General features: G+C 34.9%; 1 protein-coding gene across 1 annotated transcript in view; it reads right to left on the reverse strand.

Annotated features, from left to right (window-relative positions):
* GK (glycerol kinase) overlaps positions 1 to 21,735 on the reverse strand; it is a 30,633-nt gene that overhangs the window by 8,275 nt on the left and 623 nt on the right. The window contains exons 2-16 of the mRNA XM_009283123.1: positions 21,161 to 21,234; positions 20,355 to 20,461; positions 19,594 to 19,671; positions 18,515 to 18,594; positions 17,354 to 17,491; positions 16,732 to 16,841; positions 16,060 to 16,126; positions 13,880 to 13,915; positions 13,174 to 13,241; positions 11,579 to 11,621; positions 10,810 to 10,890; positions 8,814 to 8,892; positions 6,830 to 6,926; positions 5,056 to 5,140; positions 1,523 to 1,643 (exon numbers count right to left, since the gene is read on the reverse strand). Of these exons, the coding sequence (XP_009281398.1) occupies positions 1,523 to 1,643; positions 5,056 to 5,140; positions 6,830 to 6,926; positions 8,814 to 8,892; positions 10,810 to 10,890; positions 11,579 to 11,621; positions 13,174 to 13,241; positions 13,880 to 13,915; positions 16,060 to 16,126; positions 16,732 to 16,841; positions 17,354 to 17,491; positions 18,515 to 18,594; positions 19,594 to 19,671; positions 20,355 to 20,461; positions 21,161 to 21,234 (1,264 nt within the window). The remainder of the gene's footprint in view (positions 1 to 1,522; positions 1,644 to 5,055; positions 5,141 to 6,829; positions 6,927 to 8,813; positions 8,893 to 10,809; positions 10,891 to 11,578; positions 11,622 to 13,173; positions 13,242 to 13,879; positions 13,916 to 16,059; positions 16,127 to 16,731; positions 16,842 to 17,353; positions 17,492 to 18,514; positions 18,595 to 19,593; positions 19,672 to 20,354; positions 20,462 to 21,160; positions 21,235 to 21,735) is intronic.

Here is a 21,735-nt window from a genome sequence, read left to right on the forward strand (position 1 = left end):
GGTTGGACTCGATGATCTTAGAGGTCTTTTCCAACCTTAATGATTCTATGATTCTATGATTTTTAATGAAAGTCAGCTTGATGATATCAGAACTAAGGATTTACATATATATCTAGAATGATATATATTTTTTACAACTGCTATATGCTTCCTTTAAGTTTACCAACTGCAAACCTCATTTTATTGCCATTCACATGGTTATGAGGCTAACTTCACCTATGAGTCATCCAAGTCTTTGAAATATCTCAGATCACTACTTCCTTCAAGACTGAATCATGCAATTGCCCATTTTCATGAGGCAATGCTTCAGGCAGAGGATCCTTTAAAATCCGATTTTATTGATCATATCCTTTCATCTGCGAACTATGCATCTGCACTGATAGTATGAGCCTTGTGTATTATGTATTATTAAAGGCAAGCTATAATATCTCTAGAGTTAAAAAACTTTCCACTGAGATGTCTCACATTTATGCATGAGACAACACAATGTTTCTCTAAACGATTTTCTAGAAGCTGCATATTAGGCAAGATTATTACATTTATGCAGCAAATTATCAGTCTTCAATGTACATGAAGATATATAATATCCTGATGTTACTCAGTGACACACTGCATCCTTAAGAATGCTAATGTATAGCTTACAATACTCGGCAACTTTGGATCTGCTACAGGTGTTAAAACACGTCTTCAGAAAGATCTTCTTCACTGATGCTGAAATGCTCCAGGTTTCAAGTGAGGTCTTTAAAGAGCTTTCGTGTATTGAAACACATCCTTCAAAAGCTAAAAAACCCTTTTTATTATTCTAGAGGGCTTCTGTGAAAGAAGTGTTACATGATCATTTCTAAAATGGCTGCATTGCTGTTGAATCAGAATAATGGTATTGCAAACTTCCATTTGTCTCAGAGAGGAACAACCCCATTTGGGTTTGTATTTCGTATTATGCATGCCAAGAAAACTGTTTGCAAGATTCCCACTTTTGTTGTAACCTCTATTCACTTCTTTGTTGCTGCTGTGGGAGGAAATAGAATGGAAAATGTGTTTTGTGGGTCTTCTTTTACATTGTAAACGAAATCAAAGGTTTGTGCAGGCAAAGGGAACAGGAAAAAGGGATTTGCTATTTGCTGAAATGCAAGAGCAAAACACGAGAAGTGGAGGTGCAAAGTTATGATTTGTCTCTGAGCAAGATTCTTGGGACCAACATGTTGCAGGAGAGTGTTAATTTCACTGATTTTAAAATTGTTAGATGTTTAGAAATTGATACGACAACTTTAAAGTTATACTATCGTAGTGCTGTAATATTTCAACACAAAAAAATAAGTCAGTGATTCTCTGTGAAAGTGAATCTCAAAACTGGATGCAAGATCTAAAAACTTTTTCTGAAAAAAACCCCAACGTTCTCAAGCGGTAGCAAAAGACCAGCAACAACAACAAAGCAAGTCAGCCAGTTTGCCCTCATTAGCCATTACAAACCAATGATGTTTTCAGCTTTAAAAAGAAAATAGGAGTTGTAATTTCATCTTACCTACTGGAATACAGAGAATGTCTGACTGGAGTTGCATGAGGACTTTGTTATTGGTCATTCCTCCATCTACTTGTAACTGATTTAGTGGTATTCCACAGTCCTTGTTTATGGCATCTAAAATCTTAAGTAAGAGTAACGTATGTTATGATTTAATTGCAGACAAATCCATGATACCGTCTGAGTGTAAAATACTGATACTTCAGCATTTGCTGAAAAGCGTTAAGTAGATAATTCCCCTCCCCTATATATCAAAAGGGCAAAACAGAGGTAGTGACAATACAGTCTTGTTTAATATACACCAAATGCATTCTATTTATTACAGAAATCCTAGTGTAGGAGATGTTTCTCCTCTGATGCTCTATATCTAGCCTATGTGTTGCTTATATGGTCTGAGAAGAATCTTGAAGAAAAGCTGATGACAACTACGTTTATCAAAGCTAACAAAGGAAAAAGTAATACTAAATGGAGTCCTTCAGCTGATTACAGTTTGTCCAGATACTTTCTCTAATTTGATGCATTAAAGAATTGAAAAATTAGAACGTTTGAATCGGCAATCTGGAAGACACTTCAATAGGAACTGCTGAACGTTGAACTGTTTTGAAAGAGCAGCCTCTTGAAATATTTTCAATTAGTTGTTGAAAATTGAGAATTTTACATTACATGAGATAGACTGCAAAAATAAACAGTGTATTTTTTTGTAAAATTATGTTTCCTTCTTTTGGGCACAGTGGATAGCTGAAAATAAATGAAAAGTGTTAAAGTGTTTGCAAGGGATAATGAACTAAGAGTGGAGTATTTAATTCACTGATACCTATCAATATGCTTTTTAGAGGGTTTCCTAAAAATGTAAGATTTGCCTCAAACCTTAGCTACTGCTAACACCATGGCATTATCCTACAAGCACCTATTAAATGCAGAATAGTGGATTTTCTAGGATTTTGTAAAAGCAGTCAATTAAATGTCTCATTTACATTTTTTAAGGTTAGTGCATAATTTTTGTTGACAAAGTTAGGCATTAACTAGTGCAGAATGATTTTCTCTTTGTAATTTTTCAATTTATTTGAATAAAAAAGACGTGTGCTTTTCTCAGCTTTAAATGACAAAGCAACATAGACCACAAAAAAGACCAAAACTACAATGCATTCTGTGCTGTTCTGTAGTTCGCGAAGTACCCAGTTATACAATCCTTACTGGGAAAGTCAACATGTTTTTTAAAAAAGGAACAAAAAAATTGTAAGTTCGTAAGGTAGTAAAAACTATATAGAGATGTGTTGTCCAGTAGATTCTACCCGTTCCCAGAAAGTAAGTCAGCAAGGTCCCTTACCAGAAAATCTTTAAACGAACTAAAAGAACTGCCACAGGATAAATAATGGTTAAAAATTAGAAGGTAAGAGTAGAAGGCCAGTTTTCATGGTGGCAGCGTCTGTCCATGGGCCTGCACTGTTCAATACATTAGAAATAAGCTGGAAAAGAGGATTCATAGCACAGCAGCAAAGTTTGCTGGCAGTACTAAGCTAGTATGGCTCCCCGCCACTTATTTCCTTCGCATGTATCATTTTACATTTGTCTGTGCTGATTCCACCTGCCTTTTTTACCATTCAGAAATTCAGCAGTGCCTCATAATCTCAGCTTTACATACACATACCATTGGAGGCTCTGGATTTGTTTACCACTGTGCAAGAGCATGTTGGATGATACTATGCACTCAGTAGAGGTGAAAAAAATGAAAAGAATGCTAGAAATCAGGAAGGGATGAAGGAACAAAACAAGTCATGATCATGCTGCTGCTACCTCTATTGTACTGATGTTGGATGAAGAGCAAGGTATCCATGTATGTAAGTTTTGTCTAATGACAGCATTGTATAGCTCTTAGAACTGAAAAATTATTTTTTTTTTCCATAATGCCTTCTGGAAGAAAAAAAGGTAACAAGTGTCATCTGTCTGCACAAGGAAGGAGCTTTTTGGATAACAAGGAGCAGAGACTTAGAAGGATTGGATGGCACAATAAAACAAGCAAAAACTCCAATGAACGTGAAATTTGAGGGTTTTCCTGAAGGATTCAAAAGACTTGTTTTAATTCAGTTAAAATGGAAAAGAACTTTATTTCTGACAAGACAGAAATAACAACGTATCTTTGAAAAATGTACATATATTTTATCTGTGTCACTAAGACTTAATCTGTTAATTTAAGTGTGTCCAGAGACCTAATCAGGCACTCCCATCGTTCTGATAAAAGCACATTGGCTAAAGTATGAGGAAGTATTAGATCTCTTCAAACAGTTAACTTCACCCTCACTCAGCCCGAGAGCTTTATTCCCCTCCCTCCTGCTCCCAGCCACATGCCCTGTCTCTTGTTCTGAGATTTGCTATACTCCTCTGAGAGGCAGCTGAGGTCATTAATCCAGCAGAAAAATAGCCCAGCAAGAAGAGGGATAATTTTCAGCTGGAAAGTTCATTGAGCTGTCACATGAGAGGGAATGGATGGGAGGAGGGACAAGGAAAGAGGGGAGCAGACAACAAACCAGACTATCAGTTCAGTTCCCTATAACTTTACCCTGACTTCTAGTACTAGAATTAGAGATATATGCTACTTCCAAGCTCCTTCACAACTTTCTGAGGACTCAGAGGCTGTTAGCATAGCTTCAAAAGCAGACGTCGAGGTGGAATTTCTGGCTGTCTTTTTCCACGAGTTCTTCTTACTCTATTCTATGTCACTACAGAAACAGCAAGCTGTTTTGCTCCTCTCACACAGTTTTAGCTGGGTGTTATTTTAAAACTCAGTATATTTAAATAACAGCAGTTTAAAAACATGCAATCAAATTAAGGTTTGACTGTTACCCTTTGGGGTCTAGGAATTGCATTTTCTCTTGTATTTGTATGGAACACAGGGAGTGTAAATTGATAGTAGATGGTGATATAAAGATTCTAATGCTCAGAACATACTGATATCAACCCCTTTGATTTGGTTGGAGGATTCGTTTCTTCTGTGAGAATTTAGGTTTGCTGTTGCAGATTGCCAGCTAAGGCAATACAAGATGTAACGGGCCGGAAGTGAATCCAGATTTCCTTTGGTATGTTTGCTGCTGTCTTGCTTTAACTCATTTTTGTTCTTGTGTACCGAAAGCCACATAAGCCATCTCCATCTTCGTCACAGCAGACAATATAAAATGTAGTCTCCTATGTTGTAGAACTAATGCAACTTTTTAGTTATGGCACTGGCCTTGTCATTTTAATGTTCCTGTGTTCTGCCTCTCAAAATACCCACAAAATACATTCACCTTATTTTAAGTGCTGATAAAAAGCAGGATTGCCACCCCAAAATAATGTACCACCCAACCAGATCATTGTAGCTAAGTCCACAGGTACAATTTTTCAACATTAGCACCATGTAAAGAGAAGAATAGCATCCAAGTACAATATAAAGCGTATGATTAATCTTCATTAAATCTTTTCAATCCTCCCTCTTCCTGAAGAGCTACAGTCCCTGTTATCATACTAATTTACAATGAAGTTAGGACCCAATTTGCCTTTACCTCTCGTGTTTGAAAGCAGACCGCTTCTAATGCAGCAAAGGCGATGTGTTTTTTATTTGTAAACTGAGTAAGGCCACAGATAATACTGTTGAAGAGAAAGAAAAAAAACACCAGACAGTTATACTTCTTTAACAGACACACACCGTTACTTCAGACATAGGCCTTCTAATTCAAAGCTCATTCAGTTCCATTGTACGAGGACTGCTTTTTAATATTAAAAAGTTTGTTTCTCATTAATCTAAACTCTCTCATCCCTGTTGTCCTGACAAACATGCTTTCAGTGTCCAATCAATACAATTGCCATAAATTAAAATTTTATTGCCAATCTGCATGCAAATGGGTGCATATTCACCCACACACACACAAACACCCACACACGCCCACAAATTCTAGTCTTCCTTTAAGAAAAGGAAATGTATGATCAAGGCTGATTTTTCTTTAAAAAATAATATCAGCTGCCTCTAAAATCCTAATAAATTCTCCAGTGCCTTCAGTTCTTAAGGAAAAGCACAGCTGGGTCAGTGCTGTGCTCTAAATGCTTAAAATTGTTTTCAGATCTATTCTGATCATTAGTTGCTTCTGCACCTTCAAAGAGATTTTTGGATATGGAAATTATGCTACATCTAACCATGAATAAGCTGAATTCTGTCAATGTATTCTGAACTGCAGAGCAAGTAATCATCCTTTTACTCTATTTCAACATCTGAGGAATAGTAGTGTACTACACAGAAATGCTGCTATATTTGGTGCTGGATACATGCAAGTTCAAAGATATTAAAGGACATTTTTAATTGTTGCCATTCCAAAGATCAGCTTTCAACAGTTAAAAAGTTAAGCACTGTGATCTGAAAAACTGTAAAAACATCTAACTCAAAGATTTTTTTCTTCCTTATGTAAAAAAGCATTTAAATTGTAAAGATGCAACTACTCAAAACCTTGGGAACTAGATATTCTTTAAGATTTCTTTTTTTACTTTATTAAAGTTATTCTGTATTTAAATTTGTTATGCTTCTGTGACTCCCATGGCACGTTGTGATTCCAGCAACAGTAGGCAAGCTCACAATAACAGAAAAGACAAATAGAATGTTATTGTTTGAACTAGTAGTTCTAACTAGTACCAGCTAGTTAAGTCTTAACAACCAGGAAAGGGACTGGACGGAGATGAGAAAAGAGTGTTCAATAGACTGGAAAGCAAGCTGGACATAAGGGGAGGAGAAGTGGGGAGGAATTAAGTAGCCCGTATCATTTGAGATAGTGAATGCAGCAGCCATGGGAAACTGAGCTCAGAAAAACTAATCGGCACTAAATTCTTCACTTTCTGCTTTTGTTGCCTGACAGCTCACAGGTATGCAGACCTCCTCTTTCTCTTTAGTGAGATGAAAATCCTTCCAGAACCAGAAATGCGTGAAGGAAAAAAGCTGGCTCCATTAGTAGCAAGATGATAGAATTATCTTGTACTTGTCCTCTGAAATGCACAACCCAGCCCAAATGTTTTCCCTGCTCCTTGCCTCCTTTTTTTTGGAGGGGGGAGGGAGAGGAGGGTGAGCAGCTGAGCCAGTTAATCCTTCTTTTTCTCCAAGTAGCAGCTGCTGTTTCGAACAGATTAAATACAAAAGCGAAATACAGTAATTGCCAGAAGATACCACAGAGAATGATGTATCCAGACACATCAAAGGAACAAAAAGTACAATTTCACATACCTGGAAGGACTAGTGATAGTATTTGTAAAATCATTAAAGCTCCCTGCAAATACAGTATTTAGTCAGATCCTTACCCCCTTGCACTGGGTTCCCAGTATGGTGCATACAGTCCTGAAAATGCTGGCACAAAGTAGCAGCCATAAGAAGTCCCCACTTCTGCAGCCAGTTTTTCTAATGCACACACACAAACAGTCTTCACTTAGCTTTTCACAACTGTATCAACACTTCAATATGACACTTAAAGGTGTTACTATTTAAATAGGGAAAATATTCAGAATATGTTAGGTAGCTACAAAAATAATCAAGCCACATACAGTTAGAAAATACAACTAACTCTGGCACTCTGCTCCTCATTAACTAGTTGTCCATTTCCAACAATATGAATGGAAGATGGGGCATAGGGTGTTGTGGGAAATGTAAAATGTAAAGTGAAAAATCAAAACCGAAAACCAAAATCGTACTCAATATTCTGACCTAGATTCTGTGACGTTTTCAAAGGGTATCCTGTGGGTAAAGCATGCAACCTTCAAAGCAGTCCAAAAGGTCACACTTTACTTGCATTTAAGTCAAGGCAAACAAGTGAAACTGGATCAAGACCAAAGGGAGTTAAGAACTAAATTCCCATTAATTTCAAATGGATTTAGAGTTCTAAATTCTCAGCTTACGTATATAATCACAAGGCCAGCTACAAGGAAATCTGAAGTTTCTTAATAGCTGAGTAATAACTTTGGATATCTGAACTCCCCAATATTAAAATATTTGTAATTTTAAAAATTGTATTAAAACATCTAGAACTGCCAAGGAAGTAATCCTAATGTGCAGCTCCTTCCTATAAGAAGAAAGGAAAGTATTTTTTTTCTGCTTTTGTAAATTTCTTCTCTTTGCATTGATCATAGAAGCATAGCAATAGAGAAAAAAGGTAGGAAAACTTATTAAAAAAATCTTTTTAAAATGGTACTTTCATACAGACTCCACTTAAAAAAGCAGTGAAGGCAGAAGGAAGAAGGAAGTACATGTTCAGGGAAACAGGAGGAGATGATGAAGTCTCACGTGCCTTTAACAACACTGACACGATTAAAGTTCTTGAAACTCAAACCTTCCAAAGGTCTAATCAAACTTGTGAAGTCAACAGGTACTGTAGTGTTTCAACATCACTAATTCATGTGATAGTAGTTTATATTCTTCTGTATGATCTGCGAAGCTTTCTTACAGAAAAACAGACTGACTTTTTAAGTTTTTACTTAGTCTTTGAAGTTTTACATAAAATTTGAATTCTAAATTTTACACCTTTGAATACGACATCAAATTATTAAAAATATGTAATGAATTGCTTTTTAATCCTAAATCTCATTAAAACAGTCACTTTCAAACTGTTACACTTGCATGATTCCAACATTTTCTCCTTTTTCAAAGTTTGATATATTCCTAGTTTCTATAATGTCACACACCAGCTTGTTTCAGTTTAGCTCAAGCAGAACATCAGCTACCCAAATGCTAAAGGATTACTGTATTCTTAGCCAAAACAGATTACCATCCTCCACAATTCCTTTAAGAAGCAGCTTTGCAAACTGAGGTCCCTAACTCAATGGATATGAAGCCTTCTACATAAATTGTTGCATGTGTAGGGCCTGAGGTTCTCACGTTTATGACAGGAATGAATATGTAGGCTTAGGATCAAATATGCTCTAGGTTCTGTAATAGAGACTTAAATACTCTTGGCTCTGGAAAATTCGATATTGTATGAAACGAGGAAATACACTAAGTATAGTATCTTCCTGAATATCTGCTTGCTAGGGAATCTACTAAAAGGTACAGATTGCAATAGAACAAAGCTGACAAAGGGTTTCAAAGACCGTATTGATATGCTGTATGAAATACATGTATCAATGAACAGTGATTTCATGGATGCAGAACAAATTGTTCAAACACAGAAAAATATATGCATCTTCCAGCTTTTCTTTTCTTGAATATTTTGAGCTTTCATTCAACATTAGAGACATCAAGACATTGGAAAAGAAAACTTAAAAAACTGAACAGCTCCAAATTGTGAATACTCACCAACTTCCTGCGAAGTCTTAACAATACCTAGATTGTCCCTCAGCCAACGAACAACAGCACCAGCTATTGCAACAGATCCCTGAAGGAAACAAAATCACTACAACATTAGGAGACAACAAATGACAGCTTCGTGTTCCTTTTTACAAGACTGGAGAAGAGGGGCGGCTGCGGCCTCCAATTGCAGGCTGACAGTCACAGCTTACAGCACTCCCAAGAAGGCTCACAAACAAACCACAAGTTTCTTGGCAGCTGGAGACTGCCTTGTAAAAATGGCAGCTTGTTATGCAGGCTCCACGTAGAAAAGGTGCATATTGTGTGATATTTTCCACGGAGGGGAGTTACCATGACATTTCCTAAGCAGTCATCTTGTCTCTCTAATTTAGTCATGAGGTCCAGTAGCCTCAGCCTTCTTTTTCTGACTAATTAAGATTTTTATGCTTTGATTTAAAAAAAACAAGACTGATTATGTCTAGAGTCTAAATACAAATGCCCAGAGAGACAGAAAATTTAGGCACTTGCATTTGCCAGCAAAATTCCTCCGTTGCCTCAGCAAATGGACCTGAATGGCTCCATCGTATCATAGATGAATGGCATGGCTCCCATCTCACTCCAAAGTCCAAATGGACTTCTCTACGAGACGCTCTCAAGTCTACTAGACTAAGCTTCAAGTAAAACAGGAGCAGCATTATATTTTCATTCAAAGCCATTGATAGAAGGGGCAGGGTGTTTTCTAACCAGTCAGCTATTACAGTTACAAGATATGGGTTTGATCAAAAGAAAAGGCTGAATCCACATTTCTTGCCTCTCTGGAAAGTGTCTCAACCAGCTAGATGATTCTAGCATAGATACAGGAGAAAGAACACTTAATATCTTCTGTTGATGCCATTTCTTCAGACAATATCATTAAAGACTTGGAGATGAGGAAAAAGCAAAGTATACAAGCACGTGTTTCAGCATGCAGAAATACAAATCACTCTCACGACAGTTCCAGTTTTTGCTTTAAGAACATGGGTTAAAAATAAAACAAACATCTCACACACCTGCACAAAATGAAAACCCCAAAGTTTGCCAGAACATGGCAAATGCAAGATCAACTTTCCCTAGGGAAGGAAAAGGAAATGAACACAGCCTCCCACATCCTAGTAAAGCACTGTAAGCCACAAACTATTCTCCCAGCAAAGAAAATCCTGTGTGTGGTCTTTGTCTGTTTCACATGGAAAACACAGGCTCTCTACAAAAGCTCAATGGCAGCAGAGAATTCAGTATGCGTGTTTTGAGAATAACTATTAGATAAAGCCCACTAAACAACACAGATGGAACAATAATCATTCTATTGAACCTGACGAAACTTTGGTGCCGAATAGGTGCTCAGCTGATCTGTGCTTCAGAAGCAGAGCTTTAGAACAATGAACCCTGAAGTTATAGTAAAAATCCAATTTTCTACAGAATTTAGATGTCCTCAGAGTTGTGTGGAGAACTGAGGAACTAAATTCTGGAAGTAGGCACCTAAGTCTTAGTAGGTAAAAAAAGCTCAATTGTCAGAGGATTCTTGTCCCAGAAGTTTGATTCAGATTTTTTAAAGTTAGAAGTAAAATCCATTAGAATGAAATAAAAACCAAAGACATTTAGTCACACCTTTTATTGTGAGGATAACTGAAACATTAGTACATTTTTTAAATGCAATTTTAGTATAAAATTTTTTTAAAATTTATTTATAACATTTATTAAAGATTTGAAAGACTGTGTAACAGAAAAAATGTTTTAGCTATCATGCCGTGAAAATGTAAATGATGCAATGTTTAAATATTTTCATTAGATTACATGATATAGATTGGAGATAGGGATAACCAAAACCACACATAAGCCTTGAAGCACACAAGCTGTAACACAAAGCTATTTTGACTTCCATGCAACTAAAGATAACATAAGGATACTAGAAAACAGAAGTAAACAAGAACACGTATCACTACAAGAAGGAAGAGATTACTGTACTTACCTCTAGTGCATAACAAACAGGTTTGTCTCTGCCCAGTTTGTAAGCTATTGTGGTTAGAAGACCATGCTCAGAAAACACAGACTAAATGGGGAAAGGGGAAAAAAAAGGTAAAGCATGAACAGAGGCAGAAAATATTTAAATAAATATATTCAAATGATAATAAACAAGAGATAAAACCTTCACTGGAAAAAAAAAATATGGAAAGTTTAAACAAAGTAAATTATCAGTCACTCTAAACAAACACCTAAGATAGAACCCTCAGATCGCTGATGTTAATTCTCTTTTCCACAAGCTGCCTCAGATCTTTCCAGCCGCCTTATAACAAACAAATGGGGGTCTTTAGAAGGAGATGTGAATGAGAAGGAAGCCAAAGCTTTGCATTATTTATTCAGCTACAAACGCAAAGAAACAATGGGAGAAAATGAAGGGAAAAAATAAAATAGCCAAGACAAGGAGAAAAGCATGTGGTTAAGTAACACAACACTCAGCACTTCTGGGTGAGGTTAAGAAACATACACAAGGAAAGAGCAAGAAACTTGCTATGAAAAGTTCTTTTTGGAAACTTAAGGAGCTAGGAAATGGAGTCTTAGTGAAACACCTTGAACAAATTATTACTTTCTACTCTTTCAGATTTCAGTATGCACTTTTCCTTATCTTTAGCAATGTAATTGTTGCTAATAAGTTTAAGAAAGGCTAATATATAGTTGTACTCAAGAACTTAAATAAAGATTGTAAAAAAAAAAGTGAACAACTAAAAAATGCAACTGACCTTCTGACCTGTATTGCACAGCAAGAAACATCCTGTTCCATACCTAGCATGAAAGCAAAGGAAAGTTAAAACCAGGATGTTTAAAGGATAACCCGTTACTACAATTCATGAATCCGACTCCCCTGTGGAGAACCAAGACACTACTTTTTGCCCCTTGAAGGTTATGTTACTATTAACTGATGACAAAACCATCCTCAAAAAGTTGATTTAAATGCAGCCTGCAGCTGAAAAATCTAGTCCTCTGGCTATTTCTTGTATAATACTTGATCAAGGAGCAGATGTGGCTGAAAACTAAGTGTGAATTCCTCTTTGATGGCAGTGTTTACCTACTTCAATTTAAGCTGATTATGAAAGCTACTTTATAAAATAAGTATTTCACAATATTAAATTCAAGCTTTTAAAGGGGAAGATTTAAGAAACTGTTACTGTCAAAAAGGAGAGGGTTTTCTTTAAACATATTATGTTCAAGAATTTCTGAAAATGGCATGTTTCTCATTTGAAGATCACATCACATGTATGTGTGCATACACACACATATAAGGACAGAGTTTAACAAAAGGAGTACAAAATATTAATAATGCACTCTAACTTATTCTAAGAAATTATGAGTTCCCTACCTTTTTAATACCCTGAAAATTAATAGCTTAAAATAGTACTGAGAAAGTCTTCAGTTATATTTGAAGAGAAAAAGGCTAATGCAGTAACACAAATAAGTTAAAAAAAAAATCTTTTACCTTTTGGTTTAGCTGGATTTTTTTCAAAAGGTCTCGTGTTATAAAAGTATTTCTTATCAAAATACCTTGTGACAATATTACTTAGAACCACATTTGTTTACTAAAATACAAAGCCAGTAACCATTAAATTTGTGTATAAATATAAAAGATAAAGTGAAGTTTAATTAGCAACAAGTATAGATTAATGTGTAATTAAATCTGTGAAAGTGCAATACTGTGTATGTACCTACATGCTCAGTTAAGCACATGGTTGTAAATGGAACAGTAAGTCATTTAAGCAGAGAGCTTTTCCTGAAATGAATGTTTGATTACACCAGTTGCCTGATTTAACTGATCAGCTATTTTAAACAAGGGACATTAAGAGGCTGATAAATAGAAAAAAAAAATTGTAAAATTCTCCACACTGAGCTAGACACAGAAGCAACACTAAGCACTGCAGCTGAAATGAACCTTTTCCATCCAGCAACGCTGTGGTTTTTTTGCTATTCAAGTCTATGCAATCTGACCCACACGGCCTGTATTCGTTTAACTTTAGGTCATGATTTAAATGATACTACAACTGTTTTAATCTGTGTTTTGGAGAATTTTAAAATGAAAAACCTCCTGTCACACAGACATATTTCCTCACAGTGACTTGTTCCAAAATATAACTCACAAACCATTTAACTTTTAATATCTTCACTATTTTATATAAAAGTTAGGACACTGTTTACTTTGTAGGTCAACACAGTCAAAAGGTAGAGCTGTAGTTATGCGATAACTACAAAAGCATTTGGCAGTCAGCTCAAAAGAGAACATAGTACTAAATTCAAAACAGAACAGTGACATACTGTTTATCTTACAACTTTCATAATAACTTACGTATTTTTTGCCTGCCCATCTTGAAAACACATTTGCCCAACAAGAGCAGCAGACTGGTCACCCAAGCACTGAAAAGAGATTTTTTTTTTTTTTTAAGCAAATGTCTGCACATGAATCACATGCATGAAAAAGGAACATGAACAGATATATTTAACTGTAACTCTAATCTATTAGGAGCACACAGTTAATTGAAAGTGAGGAAAAAATCTATAGAGACAACCTGTGCTTTTTACTACTCTTTCCTTCACAAGAACTACAAATGAAATGTGTGTGCTATTTATGGTGAACAATTTAAAGAAACCAAAATAAAAATTTACTATCTATATGTATGTTGTATTGGAAAAAGCTGAGAATCTGCCCAACATTTCTGCATTATGTATATACTGAACTCCTTTTATATATAAAGCAGAGGTGGCTTCCATTTTGTAATGTTACTCATTTACTCAGAGATCCTAAGTTTCCAACAGCACTACCCATATGCATTAAAGCTGTCAGCTGTATTTCCACAGCCAGACCTTAACTTAATAATGAAGAACCCAGTCAACTAATAATTCAACTTCAAAAGTTTACTCCATGTTTAACATGAAGTAAAAACCCATCAACTTCATTTGTAGCTGGATTCACCCATCTTAAAGCTTTTTCCAGTGAAGATAGTTAATGCAGTATCAGGTTCTCATGCCAGAATCTGAGTTGAAGTAGGACTTACCCCAGAAATTGGTACACCTGTCAAAGCTCCAGATTTCTGATTTGCAAAAAGAGAAAGAAAAGCTCCAAATTAGCTTTCCATGACTACAATTTAAGGCAATGAAAAAGAAGCTAAACTTGTAATGCTCAAAGGAAAACAAAGAAGGGTCACGTAAGCAACACGGTTCAGTTCAGGTGTACATTGGACTTCAGCTTAATGCAGCTCATGCCTAAAACACTAAAAAATAGAGAGCAGGAAATTTACAGGTATATTTTATGTCACCTCAACATTTCTTAACATAATTTTGTTGAAATCATAGCGTACAGAAAATTAGGTTCAGTGTAACCTGTGCAGTCACAGTCAAATCTAAAATGCAAAGATGCATAAATGGTAAAGTGACAGGAGAAAAAAGTGATTGTGATGACACACTAAGCAAAGGCAGATGCCTCATTTTAAGATACAGCATTTTAAGTCTCATATAGAATTTCTTCCAAACACTATCACATAGTTTTTCAGTTGCATTCTTGCAATAGGTAACATAAGAAGTTTATATCCTGACAATTTTTACTTCTTTCTTTAAATTGTTTCTTTGTGCAATTGTGAAAACGCATTTTCAGTGAAGCCATGCAAGTGCATTTCCAATCTGAATCTTTTTTCTTTAATTCTCATTTCAATTAAATGGATTTAAGGTAATTGAGTTTATAAATGCACTAAAAACCCCTGCATGAATCTGATGTTTCACTATAACAGAATGAATATTTGTAGACAGAATGGCCCGCTTTTCTCATTTATAAAATGAGACAGCTAACATTTATTAGCCAGTAGCTGTATTTTTTACTTCGCTATAAAAAGAAATATTCAACAGCCTGCAAATTAAGGCAAATGCATACATCAAGATTACATTTTAGAAACAACTTTGGCATGAACTCTAATTGGAATATCTCAGATTTGGAAATATCCACCAAATTTACTGGTCTAGAAAGTGTGCTTTTACTAATCCTTAAACCAATGGAAATGCACAGCATCCGAAGAGAATGGGAAAGATATAGGTGGTCAGCCTAATGGAAGCCTCTACTCACCAGGCTAGGACAGATTTTCTACAGTCAGCAAAAGGAAGAAAAAGAAAAAAATTGAAGGAAAGGGGAAGAGAAACAAGTTCACATTTAAAGTGACCAGCAATTCTGTTTCAGTTGCCAGGTAGCATCTTTTTCCATTTACCTCACTCACTCAGCTTAATACAACTCACTCTCATCTGACGTTCACATTAATAAAAGTCAGCAATGACTTCTAGTGGCATCTCCATTAACAGATTAGCAAAAATACTTACATGTCAGGCAAGTTAGAGTTATATTTTAAATCAAAGTCTCATAACTTGTCTTAATTACACAATGCCTGTATGTTCCTAGTAAACAATAGGGCAAACTACCAGGAAAAAGAATGCAAAGTCACAACATCCAGTTTATCCAATTCTGAAGCTTTTAAGAATAAATTAGATGCCACTGAAGATCAGAAGAGTTGGTGCTGCATCAAAGTAAACTTGAAACCTCAGCCCCATGATAACAATTTATGATTTATTCCTAAGTAATATTCACAGCTGCACTGGAAGCAGTGTGATTAAAAAGACATCACAATATTCCAAAGTATTTTTTATACTGAGTGCTATGTAAATATACACGGCAAGAGGAGTATATTTTTCAAAAAGTAGGCAATCTAAGGTGTCACTTGTGATTTTCCAGTTCACAGAAACTGACTAATCTTGCCTTCAGTTATGTGGAAATAAGACATTACACATCTCATCCAGTCTTCTTAGATCATGAACACTTCCATAGTGACTTTCATCTCTTCTTTTCAATTGTACAAGAAGTAAAAATATTGTGCTGTAATAACAGCAGTCTCATTCTTATAATCTACTGATGGGTAGTTTCTAAATCAATAAGCAATTGTAATTAAAAAAAATAAAATATTTATCCTTATCAAAAACCATTTTGTTTTGTCTCTCTGACACTTAAAAGAGAAAACAACAGATATTCAACTTCATATAATATTACACAACAGTAGATAATGACATACTAATCATATATCAAACAATACTGGTCTAGAAAAAGCCATTAGTCTTAATCTATGGAAATTCAGTCAAATTTATATTGATATAGTTATATTTTAACAAGATTAACTTCACACACACACACAAGAAAACTTACCATCAGACCATAAATCTCAGAGGAGCTTCGTACTTTTGGAAGTATTTCCATAGGAATATCAAAGAACCTGAACACAATACAAAATAATTTATATATATGGTTAGTGCTAAATCAGAAAGGATTTTGCATTTATTTTCTTAAATAAGTTTCAGCTGTAAAAAAAAAAAATCATAAAAGGAACTTTGATTTCTAGGGTTTAATCCATCACTGTGTTTTTCCACTTGTTACAGTACATGACACTGAATTACAGAGTAAAACAGCATATATTTGAATATTTTTGAAGACATATCCAACTCTTTCATGTGGGAAGTCATTCCTCTTCCAACAATATCTTTATAATATTGTTATTAATAAATTTAAATAGAGACACTATCATTGTAACTGCCTTACAAATTTGATTAAGGAATAAAGAAACTATTAAATGTCATTGTTTCCATGAACCAGTCTTCCACCTACAGAAAAAATCAAGGCTCTGCTACTTTTAATTAATCCAGACAGCTGTAATTTGGACATCTGGAGAACAATGAATCTTAATTATTAATGTTAACAGTAAATGCAACAGTAATTGCTGATCTTAGTCTAGATAAGAGATTCTTACTATTAAATGAGTTTCTTCACACATCACTTATAGAATCTATTTAAATAACAGTATTACTGAAAAACTGAGCTTACTGGCAGAGCTCAGGATCCCATTCCAAGGAATGAATGTTGAACAACATTGTTCTACTGGCATTGGTTACATCTGTACAGTGAACGCCTCCATTCTTTCCACCTGTCAAACACTGAACAAAAAAAAATATCAACAGTATTCGCCATGAAAAGATACAGTTCTACCTTAACAAGTTACAAAAAAAATTTTCTACATCCACAAAGCTTTCAGCCTGGGACTGGGAACTCCGATATTTCTGCAACAACTAAAGAGGCAGACCTGATATAGTGGAAAAAAAGGCATGAGAGAGGTAATAAGGGTACAGCAGTACCTCCTGGATTCTTATATTGTAAATACATCTTTCTAAAGTCCAAGATTTTTCCAAAAGCATGAGCAAAATTTTACAGCAACATATAAATGGTAAACTACACATAAGCATCTACAAAAAAAAAAAAATAGTGATACAGGAAAAGTAAAAGCTCGTCTTGTAAGCTTGTAAGGAACTTTAATGGAATTTCTTTAGTGGCTTGTATTGACATCACTGTGTGATCAGTGGGCATCATGTGTCACTGTACTTTGCACAGAAATTTGCATGATATGGAAATTCATTTTAAAAAGAGTGATAATAAACTCAAAAATACATACCCATATAAGCCATGAATCAATAGTCCCAAACATAGCTCTTCCATCATCAACTGCTTGCCTAATCTCTTCCACATTATCCAAAAGCCATCGAAGTTTCACAGCGCTAAAATAAGTGCTAAGTGGAAGACCAGTCCTAAACTGTAAAATAAAAAAAAAAAAAAAATCATTTAAAGACCATGCAAGTATCTTTTCCATGAATACTGTAATTATGTATAAAAATGTTGACAGTAAGTGAAAAAACAAAGACACAAACCTCAGAGAAATGACACAAGCTTGTTATTTAAATAAGTGCTAAGCATACAATACACGAGTCTGAAAATATCAAAACCGAATGACCAGTGCATTAATGGACAAAGATCAAAGCTGATCTAAATGCAGTTCAAAGACCATTTACATGTAAATAGTTGTTTGCAGAAGTCCTGTCTTATCTAGGATATCTCCACAGATAGCAAGTAATGACAACAAAAATGAGCAGCATGGCACAGGAAAGATGGAATTTGTACTCTACTAGAACCTAAAAGTCATAAGTTTATATGCTTTTTGACATCCATTTCCTGGCTATAGGAAAATACATAATGTATAAAATATGTAATATTTATCCAATCAATCAAGGAAAATATAAATCAAACAATTATGACACCTTTTTGCAAGCATTTTTTTTCCAAATTGTTATATATATATACCCATATAAAAAAAAAAGAATGAATTTGCTCTTTATAAAATATCTTCCCAGTTCTCAGACTGGTTGCAATTAATTTCAACATTAAGGCATAAGATGAGAAAGGATAATATATTTCACATCAATAAATTATTTTCCAAATGTTTTTTTTCTACTTGCTCTTAATTTTTGTGCGTGATGTTTACTTATCATTGGATAGGTAGCACATGATTAAGTCTCACTAACAGTTACTCATTTAACTTCTCTAGTGAGGTATGTAAGGAGTGTTAACCACTTATTTTGAGGAAAATAAACATTTTCCAGTCTCACATCTGTAGTACAGTATTATGCACATTTTTTATTATTTAACAAGCTAAGAAGGGATTAGAAGCTACAATTGACTTACTTTGTTTTGGGGAATTTTAACCACACATCTCCAAAACATTATACACTGTAGCAATAAGAGTTCACCTACTATTTAAATGTTCTGGAATATCTCTTACCTTAAAAAAGGCTTTGTTTTTTCCTGGAATTCTTTTAAGAAGCCGTTCAACTGTTGACTGGGTTCTCAGGTCAAGCCACACTAAAAACACGAATAAAATTAACTGATCAACTGATTTAATACATGAAAAGTGACATGTACAAGCTGCTTCTACAAAACTGGAGCTCTTGCCAGTAAATTCCTGTCTTTATTTTCAGCTTTTCAAGTAGTTGAAAGAATATTGTATTGCCATTGTATTTTTAATGCACTGCTGTAAAAATTAAAAACGGTTAGATAAACTCATTTGATTTAAAAGAACAAACGATTTGAGAAATCAAACAGGATTTTCCACATAATAGGATATATACTTTTCTCTACCAGAGCATAAGCAAACGACTAATACTACTTTGTTTACAGCAGATGACTGTCATTAAACTAGGAGGTTAAAACAAATAGCAGGTTGATTATTTACTATTTCTGTGAAAACTTTGAACTAAAGTGCTATGTCAGAGTTATCAAGGTACAGCTGGGCTTAAGATAAAGCTGTAAACAACATATATTTGAATATAGAGAAGTCCTGTTTTTTCAGTGATACTCTGCTAAACTAAATCTGGCACTTAACGTGGCCTAAAAGAGCAAATGTAAACAGTTACCATTTCTCAGCTGACATAATCTAAAAAGCCAAGGTAAGTTAAAAATAAAACTCCAAATCAATCAGTATTCATTAAACTTACTTAACATGTTTTTCCTTTAAAGTTAAACCAGAAGCATCCTGAAAATTTAATAAGCTCCTTCATTTAAAAGGAAGTGATTGGGCATAAGTCAGAGCTTCATTAAATGCCAGAGAAGTATAAAATCCCTCAGGAACATTGTTTTTTGTTAAAAGCCCATAAAGCGATTTATTAAGTAATAATTTTAACAGAATAGGCTTTTTTTAATTGCACTGGTGTATGCAAACACACAGCTTATGACACAGATATCAAAAAATCAAAGAAGTTAGTAGGCTAGGCCACAACGAGATCCGCACAGGAAACTAGGAAAGCATTTTTCTACAACACACTCATTTTATGATATTACGTATTCAGAAAGTATAGTAGTTACCAATAGCATTATAAAGAGGTTCTCCAGTTGTCTTGTCCCAAACCACTGTTGTTTCTCTCTGATTGCTGACTCCAATGGCTTCAGGACAAAATAGAAAGAAGTATCCTTTTCAGAAGGTTTGTTTTCCCCTTTTAGGGGGTGAGGGAGGGAAGGGAGAGGTGGAGAGGAGGGAGGAACAGGTAAGGAGAAGAGGAAAGTAAATGGGAAATAAAAAGCTTCCAACTTTTTCATTTTATAATCTAGAAATATTACTTCTAAAAACTCATCATTCAACTTTTGCTGCTTAAGCTATGTGCTCTAATTCTCTCTTTTTTTTTTTGCCACAAACCGAGACAGCAACAACACTGATAGGGAAACTAGCTTTTCCCAGTAAGTCCTAATTTAAATTTCGGAATTTCTTCATTCATCACTGTCTCTGTGATTTTGCAAGATTAAGTTAAGTCTACTTTGTAGATTTTGCATTGCTAATATACACGAAGGACTTATTTTCTCATTATTCCTCCCAAACAAACTGCTCTCAATTCCAATTTAACATTTTCCTTGATGCCATATTCCTCCCACAAACTGCTCTCAATTCCAATTTAACATTTTCCTTGAGGCCAGTACATGCTGCCACCTTTTTATTGACTTAAAAACTAGAGAATCTGACATGCTCAACCATGAGTATGTTTGTTTATTTATTGACTTAAAAACTAGAGAATCTGACTTGCTCAACCATGAGTATGTTAAAGCCCTCAGCTATCCTTAAGTACTAGGAATACCTTTTATGTTAGTGATGTCTATGTTCAGTTGTTGCAGTTTCTCACAGGTCCTTTCCACACATTCATGGACAGACTTTAATATTTCCTTTGGATCTTGTTCCACCCATCTTTAACAAACAGTAAACACCAGTTAATAAAAAGACAAAAAGTTACATTTAGGGAAAAAAAGAAATTCTAGTCTGAAAAAACAGCTGAGCATTTTGACACAATCATAACTACAAAGTATGTTTTACATCTCTATAAAAAGTGTAATGAATTTCAAACCCTTTTTAAACAGTAAGGTGTATTTTCACAACAAAACCATCTGCAGAAAACAAAGAATGTTGTTCTGTTTTATTCTATACAGAGGACTTCGGCAGCACATGGTAGGTCAGTTAAGAACAAACAAAAAAAACACCTCAGAGAACAAACTAAGCAATTTCTATAAACTAAGCTGAAGACTAATTTCTATGGACTAAGCTGAAGACTATGATTAAATTGTAAAAATGACAAGCTTTTCCACTTTAAATGAGACTTTAAGTCTCGTTTAAACTTTAGTTTTAAACTTTAAAGTTTAAACTTTAAATATGTTAATGAGTGGTCAGAGTAAAACACTAAGTATTTTTAGTTTACATAACTCAGAGCACATACCCGACACCCAATGTGGGGTTTTTTATGCCATTTTTCCTACCACACAGTCTTTTATAGCAGGTACTATGTTCTTCATAATTATTAATCAACTTCAGTTTTTATCATTCATAGATAAAAAACACATAAGCTCTACCAAAATGTATACAAACAAATAAAAAACTGCAGAAAATTCATACCCTTCTTTAGGGAATTTCTGCTGTATCTCAACTTGATGGTGACTCAAGAGCTCTGCTGTTTTTGCATTAAAAACCTGCAAATAAATGACACAATGGAATTTTCTATTAACACGGAAGTTTAAACAACAATAAATAAACATTTATTCTTTCAAACAAATACAGTGCTGTGATAATTGACAGTCATTTCTTATCATCAACCCAAATATCCATATAACTTGGGTTCAGATATATGAATTTTTGTAATTAAGGTGAGCAAAGAATATTTTGGTAAGCTTTGCTGTCAATTCTAACTGCTTTTTTCTCTTGATGGATTCATAGAATCATAGGATGGTTTGGGTTGGAAGGGACCTTAAAGATCATCTAGTTCCAACCCCCCTGCCATGGGCAGGGACACCTTCCACTAGACCAGGTTGCTCAAAGCCCCGTCCAACCTGGCCTTGAACACTTCCAGGGAGGGGGCGTCCACAACTTCTCTGGGCAACCTCTTCCAGTGCCTCACCACCCTCACAGTGAAGAATTTCTTCCTTACATCTAACCTAAATCTACCCTCTTTCAGTTTAAAGCCATTACCCCTT

This window comes from Aptenodytes forsteri, unplaced genomic scaffold (assembly GCF_000699145.1).
Source record: "Aptenodytes forsteri isolate BGI_AS27 unplaced genomic scaffold, ASM69914v1 Scaffold2, whole genome shotgun sequence".
NCBI classification, from domain to species: Eukaryota; Metazoa; Chordata; class Aves; order Sphenisciformes; family Spheniscidae; genus Aptenodytes; species Aptenodytes forsteri.